At 36.6% G+C, this 12,341-nt stretch overlaps 1 protein-coding gene and 1 pseudogene across 2 annotated transcripts; both read right to left on the bottom strand.

Annotated features, from left to right (window-relative positions):
* Nucleotides 1-3,499: 3,499 nt before the first annotated feature.
* LOC143575680 (ABC transporter I family member 1 pseudogene) lies at nt 3,500-6,022 on the bottom strand (annotated as a pseudogene). The gene is made up of 2 exons (XR_013142810.1): nt 5,901-6,022; nt 3,500-4,312 (listed from the first exon to the last, which is right to left on the bottom strand). The product of XR_013142810.1 is annotated as an ABC transporter I family member 1 pseudogene (transcript).
* Nucleotides 6,023-7,051: 1,029 nt separating this feature from the next.
* On the bottom strand, nt 7,052-11,982 carry LOC143575676 (actin-interacting protein 1-2-like). The gene is made up of 6 exons (XM_077059979.1): nt 11,412-11,982; nt 9,884-10,045; nt 9,613-9,799; nt 9,117-9,539; nt 7,830-8,243; nt 7,052-7,751 (listed from the first exon to the last, which is right to left on the bottom strand). Exons 1-6 carry the CDS (start codon nt 11,801-11,803, stop codon nt 7,494-7,496), a joined length of 1,836 nt encoding a protein of 611 aa, XP_076916094.1. The 5' UTR covers nt 11,804-11,982; the 3' UTR covers nt 7,052-7,493.
* Between the last annotated feature and the right edge of the window lie 359 nt (nt 11,983-12,341).

The raw sequence follows: 12,341 nt of genomic DNA on the forward strand, positions 1-12,341 counted from the left end.
TTAACTTTTCAAAAAGTTGTAAATTATAAGTTGGCTAAAATAAGCAAATCCCAAACACCCCCTTCATATTCACTTACAAGCTGGGAATGTAAAAATGAAGACGGTCCAAGCTACGATTTTTACAACATGTTGGTGTTTATGTAAGGCCATGAACAAAGCAACTTTCAACAGTAAATCATGTGTCTGCATTTGCCAGATGATATTAGAAGCCTTAGTTTCTTGTGAGTTAAAATCAAGACAAACTAAATTAGTTCATGTATCTAGCAACTTTCTAGTCTTAGTTCTTAAAAAAACTTAGCTGTGAAAACAATAAAAAAAGATAACAAATTATAAGAAAGAATGCCAAAATAGTAAAATTTTATAGTTGAATTATGAACATTGAGAGTAAGTTTTTGTGGATGTTTGATTCTAGGACAAACGGAATCTTAATCATAAACTTTAATTAATATAAGCAATCAAAATCCAACAGAATGAATAATAATAATAATAATAATAAAGTTATAAAAATCAAGAATTGAGGCTCAGATCTATAAGAACAAATGAAGCAAAGAGGATACCACCGCCATGGCTGCAAACAAGTTTCATTTGCTTGCCCCGCCAAGATACGGTGAATCTCAAGCTTTGCTCGGTTTGTTTACTCAGACAAGAAGAAGAAGATATTAATATTAATCATCACAGCCTCAAATGAAGGAAGGAAGTAGCTTATGATGAAGAATAAGCAAATGTTGATCAACTACAATACAATACAATACAAGCGTCTGTCTGGCATTTTAAACACTAGACTCTTTTGGGAAAAAAAAGTACTTAATAATCCAGAAAGGGTTGTTGATTCTTTCTAATAAGGAAACAGAAGATCATCGGCAGCAGGAGGCGGCAACCACCCTTAGAAACCCTTATTATTATTCATACCTCCTGCTGCCTCATTTCAATCTTGTCTGAGTTTGTTCTTCTGCAAACCCTAACTATGGCTTGAGCACTTATTAAATACTTGGAAAGTGGGATGGATGGATGGATGGATGGATGGATGTTTATTTCACATTTTGACAACAATAGATAAATAAATAATAATAATAATAATAATAAATATTATCGTTAGACCAAGTATTATGGTGGGATGAGGAGCATCACTCATTCAACTTTAATATGTTAAACCGTTACACCTGACGTGATGTGGATGTCAAACAAGAATTTGTTCGTTTGGACTTTGAGTAATGGTGAGACTATAATCAAATTCAACCAAAAACATAATCACAGTCACATTTTAATCTCTACTATATATAAACCATGAGTTAAGAACCTTTTAAATTTTAAAAGATACTTAACTTGTTACTTATTGTACAACATGCTATGCATAGATTTAATAAATTTTAAGGGTAATGTTGTCTTTATAGCACAACAAACATGCAGGTTACTTTAGAATCTTACATAATAGTTTCAATTTTAGTCCTCTAACTTTAATAAAATTATGTTAATTTATAGAATAGTTATAAATCTACCCCTTATTTAAAATAAACTACAACCACGACTTTTAAACGTTCATAATTTTTCACACGTTAATATTTTTTTAAGAAAATTATTCTATAAAAACGAACATTTTATTCTCTTTAATTTGAGTATGATATTGCTAGAGTTTATTAATTTAAAAAAAATAACATTTACGTGATTGCCGGTTTGTAACGACAGTGGGTCAGGTCGAGCGGTTCGAATCATGGGTCAAAATGAATTAGAGTCGAAACATGTCAATACAAAAGTTGGTTAATTTGGTTTGTGTCAGGATGTTCAGGTCGAAAGGGGTCATGTCAAAAGTGTATCAAGTCGAAACGGGTTTCGAGTTAAAACAATTCCTGGTCCTGATGGGTTTTGGGTCAAAATGGGTTGGTTTGAAAATCGATTTATTTGAGATTGTTGTCATTTTAGGCATCAGTTCCATGATGACATTGTTTACACGTACCATACACGATAAACATGTGTCCAACACCACGTAACGAGCATTACCCAACCTTGGTAAGGGCCCAACACCACGTAACGCACAAGTAATCAACATGAGTTACACAATGATGCCGGTTAAACATGTTTAATGTATGTAACAAGCATTCATTCAGGTGCCGGTTATACGTGTTCAACTGTCAGTTACACACATACTGGCTTTGCACGTGTTACGCGTCCAATTTCGAGTTACGAATGCATCGTCATCGGGTTTGCGCACGCACTCTGCTGCATAGCGCGGGCACCTGGCTAGTTGAAAAATAAAGAAGATAAAATAATAATTGTGTTTTTAGTTAAATCGTTACACATTTTTTAATGAAAAGTTAGTGAATGTCCTCCTCCGGCTACACGGTAGTGATGTGGCATAACTCTTTGTTATGTGAAGGCACCTCCGCTAAACATAGCTTTATATAAGTCTATATTATCTTCGCATTTTCTAATATTTTTGTTTTGTTTTTCGTTATAGGTGTCAATTATAATAACTTTTAAAACGTTTGTGATTTCTATTTACTTTTAACCTCTGTTTAAGCTCTTTTACTGTTCTTCCTAGCATTACTTGTTTTATCACTACTTATTAGTAGCTAATTAGTAATTACATCTGGTTTTTTTCTTTTACATGATTGTATATTTGTTTTCTCGATCAATGCAATCTTTCTATCTTCTAGAAAATGTTTGTCCTTATCTCAGATTCTCATCCTCTACAAATTCCTACTTATTAGGCTAACTTGTGTGGTTCTATAGGGAAGCCCACTGGTCCGACGTAGCTGCTTAGATGGCTCTCCTCACGTGAGGGGTCTCCACCCCCCCCCCCCCCTCTCTCCTTTTGGGTCATGCATGGCCTGAGCATAATGACCATCGTCATTATCGTCACGCAAGGGGTCTCCCAATCAATTTATTTTATTTATTATTCTTCTTTTATTTTTCAATTCTTTTCATTATGAAATAATGGAATGGTAGAGAATGATGTATTTCCTTGATTGAAGGGTGATGTTAATGATGGGAGGCTGATGTGGCGCAGACGTGACGAATGAGGGGAATGACTTTCGTTAGATTCAACATTGTAAACTGAATTATGCCACCTCTACTTGCATAGAGATCTCATCGGCTAATCTCACTAATAAAGTTCTTGAGTCTTGACATAGTTTATTATGAACTCTTTAGTAAAGTTTCTGTTATGAATGGACCGGAAGGATTGGACACAAAAGACCAACTAATCGCCCAAATATATAAAGCCGTTAAGTATATACCGGACAAGGGAAGTTACTCTTCTGTGTCTAATCCTTCCTGCCCATTCGTAACAGTTTCAAGCATGTTTTTAGTTCGGACCTTACACGTTTCATTCAACTTGTGTTACATATAACACAATCAGTGTTTTTTAAATAAAAGATTGCGTAAACTAATACAAGTCACGACTCATTTTATAGAGTTATAGATAATAAAGTCCACTTCTATATAAAAAGATTGCATAAATCCAATACAAAATGTCTTAATGGTTGTATACAAAATAAAAAATAAGAATTATTTTTCAGTTATTTTAATGTTCTCATGTAGGATGGACAATGAAAGAAAGCTAAGCAATTCATCAACTCAAACAAATAACAAATATTCAAAAGGGTAAATTGGTCAATTCACCTCAATGGGGAAGCATGTCTACTAAAGTTATCCTTCTTGGAAACCTTGGAGGCAACCTTAAAATCATAGCATCTTCAATCTTAATAGGTAAATGTGTTGCCACAATGGCTATTCCACCCTGGCTCCTATGATCTACGATCATTTGCTCCAAAAGCCTTACACCTTCATCGTCCAAAGCGACCGAAGGCTCGTCAAGCAGCCAAATGGGCCGATCCATCGCCATCACTCTTGCAAGCTGCAACCTTTTTCTTTGGCCCATTGAAAGCATACGGGCCTTCTCGTTGGCCAGTCGCCCCAGGCCCATAAACTCCAAAGCCTGCAAAGACTTACCCATTTTATGTTCAAGGACTTCAAACCATTGAACATTATCAAGAACTGTAAAGTTGTTTTTAATAGCTTCTTTTAATGACAGCCAGTTGAGTTGAAGCTTGTATTGGTGAAAAACGCCTGATTCGGTTATGTCGTGACCGTTCCATAGGATCTCACCGGCTGATGGTTTGGAGAATCCGGCTAGCATACGTAAGAAGGTTACCTGTGAGCACGAGGGCCCCACCGTCGTGAATGGATATGTTGGTGTGACGTAAGATTTGTTGCGCGTTTCTCATGCAAGAAACGTTGTTGAGAAGGAGTCGAGGAAGTGGGGGCCCGTGTATAGACATGTTTTCTTAGTGGCTCATGCAACCTAACTAATGATCTGCAATGAAGAAATTACAGAAGGATAACTTTTGTTCAGGTCAAAACGGCCCGCTCAAGAAATGTTCCATTTAGTTAGGGTCATAACTGGTTATCAGAAACACAATCAAAACCGAAGATTCTTCATGAACATAACACGATCGCATCAAGAAAACAACAAATTTGGTAATACAAGTTTTGCTCTTATTTTTAATTTAACCTGTTTACATTATCATGAATGATACCCGCTAAATCAGCCATACTTTATGTTTTTCTTGATCTAATGAACTAACAAATTGGCAAGTAACTATACGAACTAAACAACAAAAATGCAACAAGAAGAGAAAGATAAATCAAACCATCTATACAACTCTAACATTAACAATACTCATTGTAATAATAAACTGAACACAAAAGTGCATTTAGTCATTAGGCTGTATGTAGTGGGGCGACAAACAAGCCAAAATGGGGCGCCTTTTTTTGTGAACACCGCACCCCCCCCCCCCCGGGCGACAAAGGGGCGAAATGTGTGTGTGTGTGTGTGTGTGGGTGGGGGGGTGAATTCTTATCACCTTCATCACCTTTTGTTTTATTATTAAATTGTTTGTGTGATACATATACATATGGGGCTACAACACCATTACACCCTTAAAACAAAAACTCATCCTTTGCTGACTGGGCGCCACATGGCGCAAGTCTCCCCATTTTGTAGCCCCTCCACTACACATAGCCTTATCAGATAGTGCCCTGCTAAAACAAAATATGACCATGGTTTAAAAAAACGCTGTGAGGCGGCGCCTCAGTTCGAGGCGGTAACAAAACGAATTTGAAGCGGCGCCTCAGGGGATAAAAATAAACGTACGCCTCTTCATAGCTGAGGCGGAAAAAAACGGTCGAGGCGGAAAGTACGGCTGAGGCGTGAGAGGCGGGAAAACCTATTTTTTTTTACGGTAAAAATTTTGGCGGTAAAAAAATTGACGCTAGTATTAATCCTAATTTTTACCTATTTTAACTCTGCACGTCACACAAGAAAATACAAAGATCTGGACTTCTCTTCTTCTACCAAATTGGTGTCGGGTTTCAAACTTGTCTTTTATTATTATGGTTTAGACTTTTGTGTGTTTTTCATGACTAGTGAATCTGATGATGAAATTATTTTGGAAAGTTCTTTGTTTGATGTTAACTATTTTTTTAATAAGACATATAATTTTTATATTTATTTTTAAATCCCGCCTCTAGCTTACGCCTCGTTTCGCCTCGAGGCTTACGCCTCGTGAGGCTATGGGAAAACGCCTCGAGGCGCGATTCCGTACTTTTAAACCTTGAATATGACAAGCTAATCTCATCAAGGACATCATTGCATCATAGCAGCTCATTTTTGAACTTTGAAACTACAAGATTTGAGTTCAAAAATTTCAAGGCATTTTATCAAACACTTGGTGTGCATGACTTAACAAAGCTAGCATAATGAAACATGATATACACTTTCCACATATCTATTATTTCAAATTGCTACTACAAATTATGCTAACATATTATTCAGATACATTTATCAAACAGAAACAATGACGTCATAGTCATGAAATAGAATACGGTAAGCAAAACCTTACTGTACGGAATTGAAGCTGTAACAGAGAAGCTGGTGGGATGAGATGGCGGTACGGCGGAATACGGTGGCGGCGGCGTCGGCGAGCCGGTGACCGGAAGTTAATCGGAACAAATGGATCAGCAAGAGGTTAATTAATTTATGTTCAATTTATGAGTTTAGTCCAAATGTTTAAATAGTTGCAAGTGGAGTCCAAAATAATTTTCGGTTTTACGGATTTATTGTGCGTCCAGCGTCCTACTTTAACCACTTACTCGTATGCATTTCGTTTTATAAAAAGTTATGGTTAGTGTTACGCTTATATTACATGTATGTTTTCTGGGAACAGAGTTCCGGTCTTTTGTCAGCACATGAGCTGTGATACTACTGGTATAATGATCTCGCCTACGAACATAACTCTTCAGACTGTAGCCTGCTGCTCACCAGATCAATGCTTCTAACACCATTGCGCAACCAAGTTTTATAACTTTAGGAGATCGACATTAGCTCACCAATAAATCTGATATATCGAACTTTCTATGATTATGTTTTGTAAAACATATATATATATATATATATATATATATATATATTCTACTTTTAACACCTATTTATTCACATTCATTTTCTTTGAGACAAAGTTTGGGTCTTTGGTCACCTCATGTGAGTTGTGACACCACCGGTATAATGATTTTGCTTACGAGCATAACTCTTCAGACATAGGGCTCCTCATCAGATCCTACCGGGTAAAAATTTTAGGATACATGAGGACCAACATTCGGCTTTGCGTATGGCTACGTTTTGCATTGAACTCGTCAGGGAAGTGTCCCCAACTCCCGACCAGTGTGTCATGATACAAAGTTGTTTGGGACAAAAACGTTGAGTTTTCCGGTCAAAAACGTTTTTTCGGCGACTTGCAACTCACGGCGTTAGGATTTTGGTAGTCGTGGACCATTGGGAACAAATACGTTAAAAGTTAAGACCGTCAGCAGCCAATTCGTTAGTTGAGACCGACAGCGTCCAAAAGGCGATCGTTGAGATTAATAAAAACCAACGTATCTAAAATAAATGACTAGGAACACATGCATATAGATCTAACATAATTTATGGACAAACGGAAAACTAGAAACACAATCAAACCACCTTGTTTTTAAATGGAATGGTTTAATACCAAAACAATATAAATATTTCATCACCACATACAATAAAAACAACTGCAAATCCAAAAGTTATTACACCATAAAAACACATCAAAAACACGTTTATTACATAATTTAAAATAAAACAAAATCAAAACCAACAAGATCACCATCTCTCGAAAACGCTTTAATTGTATAGCGATCCCATTTTCCAGCAAGCATATCTTAAACATCCAACAATCTTCTCGGCCAAAATGCTCGGTTTCCCTGAAATTCTTAACGAAATACGGTCTTGTTGACCACGGTTCAACCAACCCAGCCCAAGAAAGCATCACTATCAACTACTGCAAGTCTGCAACTGCATTATCCACACCCCACAACCAGCTCTACTAAAAGGAAAAAAGATTTAGCAGAAAGAAAGAAAATGGCACATTTTCAAGAAACCTTTTTGTGCCACTTAAAATCTTTTATTTATTTATTTATTGTGGGGCAACATGCCATAAACGGATGCAGGCGTCTTCGCCAGAGCTCACAACCGTGTTGTTATCAACAAAGGAGACAGCATAGACCCCACCCAAGTTTGCGCCCTTGATGGTTATACGGCTCGCTGCGGGCTTGCTTATTTCATAAATAATCACACACGTGTCCAGCGACCCGGTAGCAACCATGGTGTTATCAGGTGACCATGCTAAGCTGTTTATACGAGCCGTGTGGTATAGCATGTTCTTAAGCTTTATCTGTTAATAAAAAAAATAATAATTAACATAATTCCAACTCATTTTCTATGTTTCAAGAATAATATTTGATGACATTACCTCTCGGGTGACCCGATCCCAAACAACAGCTTCTCTATTGGCATCAGCAGAGGCAAACATAGAAACATCGGGAGAATAATGTATAACTGTAATAGCACCTCGATGTTTTTCAAGGACAGCTTCTTCGTTAAGAGTAAGAGACTCACTGTTGACTGAATATATGTGCAATTTACCATCTTGCCCACCCACAATGGCTTCAGATCCATCAGGTGCAATTGAACATGCACTCACAGTAAATCCTAGGTCAACGGTTGACAAGACTTGTGTACCGTTAAGGAGGACTACACCTGTCTCGATTGAAATCAATGCAAGTTCATGCTTACGAATAGCAACACTTAAGTCCTTTGGTTGACTTCCGATATCAATAATATTTGCTTCTCCACATTCGTCTCCAGTTAGAGGAATCCTCCAAATCTGAGTATTACATATGATAAGATAAGAATGATTGTCGGGTGTGACGGCATATCTTTAACCATTTTGGGCACCCGTCAAATGGGTCAAAAGTCAAACCAAAATGTATTTGCAATGCCTAAAAAAGTAAAACCTCATAATCTCATAAAACATACATTTTTGTATTCATATTTTATGGTGATTACAAATGAAATTTTAGAAAGTCTCACGGATTTAGGCTTGACAACGAACGAAGTGTTCAATGATCCGTTCGAGGGAAGTTCGTTTATGTTAGTTCATACAATAAACGAACGAACATGAATACGATCATTTGTTCATTTAACTAAACTAACAAACATGAGCAAATGTCCCGATCGTTCATTTGTGTCCGCTTATTTTGTTCACTAAGATTCGTATATAAGCATTCATCCGTTTAAGTTCGTTTAAATATTCATCCAAATTTATTCCTTACTAATATTAGTTCGAAACCATTTTGATTTTTATATTTTGAAACACTTGGTGAAGAAATATTTGTTTATTTTAGAAATGTTTGATGTAACGATGATGGTATACCCGTTTTAACTCGTGTTGGTTTATATTCATGTATGTTTATTGTGTACGTGAACCATTCATTCAGAGTATTAACAAATCCGTTCGTTTAAGTGTTCCTGTCCGTTCATTTGTTTGGTTAAAGTTAAACGAAGGAACATAACAAGCCATGTTCGTGTTTTCTTTCGGTTCGTTTACAGGCATACTCGGATCAACCTGACCCACCCGGACCATGGATTACTAGTTTTCACCTGACCCCGTTTGACCAAAAACTTTCTTACAATGATGACATCATCAGAGTTCAGACTCACATCAAACATGAAGATCATGAAATGAATTCCATTTTACCTTATTGTCGAATCCTGAAGAAATGATCTCCTGATCAACAGCAACAAGACAATTGATTTGGTTTTTATCCTTTCTTTCTAACTTACCACTGTAACCAACACCTCGAAGCCACTTGAATATTAATCCATCATAACTGCTAGACAGAATAGTCTCGGGGCTGGTTTTAAGCACCACTAGTGAAGTAATATTCTTCATGTGTCCACACAGAACCAATGGTTCTTTATCAAGATCATTTGCAGAATATAAATATATGGTCCCACCAAGAGAAACAGTAACTATATACTCATTTTGCCACAGACATCCAACTAACATATCCTCAACACCACCAGAACCTGGACAAGTTAATGTTTTTGCAATTGTCCCATTAAAATCCTCTGATATATTCCATATTTTAGCAGTCTTGTCAGCTGATACAGTCAGCACCTACAAGGGTAAAATCCTAACTTTGAGCTGAAAGAATACATAAAGAATTAAAACCAACTTAGATTTTAACTACCTGCTTACTATCAGGACTCCAGCTAACGGCATATATACTACCTTTGTGAGCATCCTCTGATGACAGCTCACCCTTCTTCTCTGCAGTTTTTCCATCATATAGCAGCCCCTGTTTGTCAGAGCTAACAGTGATGAACATGTTGCCATCTGGGGAGAATCTTACACAGTTGACAAAATTCGTGTGATCCCTGAGTGCAAGAATGTTAATGAATAATAATCCAGTCATACAAAATGCAACAAGATGCTATGTAGAGATCAGTTATGAATCAAACCTATGTGACTGTTTGAACTTAAATGGTGGTCCTTCATAGAAGTTGACCAAGAAGTCCTCTCCACACGAGACTATGCGAAACGGTCTTGTTGGCTTGAATGCACAACTTAAAACTCTCCTTGAATGCCCATCAAATTCTCCAACATTGCTTCCAGAATCCCACCTGTTTAAATTGCAGAAATGAGTGTACTCCAATGTAGTACAAAAAAATGTCAAATTGTTAACATTTATCGCTTGAAAACTTTATGCGTCTGCTAAAGATCATTAAACATATATATTGTGAAATGTAATTGGTGAATCTATGATCTATCTCTAGCACTAAATCTCAAGATTTAGAAATAAGGTCCTAAAACGTCATTCAGGCATTTCATCAAACACGTTGTGATAAAGATCATGGAAAATATATGTTGTGAAATGTAATTAGTGTGTCCATCTCTAGCACTAATTATCAAGATTTTGAAATAAAAAGATATATACGTTAAAACAAGAAGAACCGTACATATAGAACAGACATACACACTCTATGTTTCAATAATTTGGGCCATGGACCCAATTTAAAAAATGATTGGCTGTTTGCAGATTTTGGCTGTTTGCAGATTTTTGCACCTACTACATTACATAATTACAATACTTCAAATAAACAAAATCCGAAAATTTTTAAATTGGGAAAATAAGTGGGTTAATTAAATATTGCCAAATTATAAAACCAATGCGTTTAATTAATCAAAAAGTCATAAATTTTCATCGAGGCATTCCATCAAACACGTTGTGATCAAGAAAACAAACCCACATAAAACCACGGCAGGTTAACAAAATCTTCAAAACTTTAATTAACTACCGCCAAATTACAAAACCAACCCGCGTAATCAATCAAAAAAATCTCATTGAGGCATTTCATCAAACGCATTGAGATCAAGAAATCAAACCCAAATAAAAACACTTCAGGTTAACAAAATCTTCAAAATTTTAATTAAACATTGCCAAATTATAAAACCAACACGTGCAATCAACCAAAAAGTCATAAAATTTCATAGAGGCATTTCATCAAACACATTGTGATCAAGAAACCAAACCCACTTAAAAACACTTCAGGTTAAAATTTAAATACACCTAGCTTAATTAAATGTTACCAAATTATAATAACATGCGTTTAATTAACCGAAAAATCAAAAAATTCATAGAGGCATTTCACCAAACACATTGTGATCAAGAACCCAAACCCACAAAAATTGTGATCAATAAACCAACCCCACATGAAAACAGTTTAGCTTAATTAAACATTGCCAAATTATAAAACCAACGCGTGCAATTAACCGAAAAAACCATTAAATTTCATTTAGGCATTTCATCAAACACATTGCGATCAAGAAACCATACCCACATAAAAACACTTTAGTATAAATTTGGAAAACACCTAGCTTAATTAAATATTACCGAATTATCAAAATTTACGTGTAATCAACCGAAAAATCAAATAATCTCATTGAGGCATTTCATCAAACACATAGTGATCAAGAAACCAAACCCACATAAAAGCTCTAACAAACGATTTCCCTTTGCCATCACCAGAGGCCACAATCCTCTGGCCATCAGCAGACCACTGCAAATCATCAATCCGACCCGAAAGAACCCGAAACTCATTCTTCAAGACAAACCCATTATGGGTCCCCCAGATCCTCATCATCCCGGACACGTCAGCCGATGCGATCCACTCACCGTTGGGTGAGAACCTGGCGACGGTGGTCTGGTAGGCGTGTTCGGCGTACACCTGGACCTCTAATGGGCGGTCCAGGTAACGGATGATGACGGATCGGCCGTTGCAGTAGAGGAAGGCGTTGGTTTTGGGGTCGCCGGAGATTAATATGCCGCGGCCGCGTTCGGTTGAGGGAGTGCAGGCGTATGATTCCACCAGATTCGCCATTGATGGTGTTTTGGGATGTGAAATGAAGAATGAATGTTGATGGTAATGTTAATACAAAGGATGGATTGTTGATTATTATTATTTTGCGAAAACAACGTGTGGTGATTAATGTGAGAGAGGTAGTTAATTATATATTATGTCTTGTGTTTGGGGTACTTTTACTTTACAGATAATAATAATAATAATAATCATCATCATCAACATCATGAAAGATTATAATGTAAATTATCTAAAGATAATATTTTTTTTATTTTTTTGAATGGTTAATTAGATTAGAGAAGCGTAAATACCCGGCTACGGACTCGATCAGGGGTACATGACCCGTGGATACGACCAGCTTTTAGGTTTCTCTCAAGACCTATATCCGAAACTGGTTCCACCAATATCCAGTCAAAACCCGACCATACCCGAAACCTAAAAAACCCCGGAAAACTTGGTCAAATACTTGACTATATCCAGACAGGGCCGGCTCCGAGAAAGCAAATATAATTTTTGGTCGAAGACGAAATTTTTTTGGGGCCTTAAATAAAAAGACTAT

Source organism: Bidens hawaiensis, unplaced genomic scaffold (genome assembly GCF_021521415.1).
Source record: "Bidens hawaiensis isolate Kalapana, Puna unplaced genomic scaffold, B.hawaiensis_p1.1 tig00027571_1, whole genome shotgun sequence".
NCBI classification, from domain to species: domain Eukaryota; kingdom Viridiplantae; phylum Streptophyta; class Magnoliopsida; order Asterales; family Asteraceae; genus Bidens; species Bidens hawaiensis.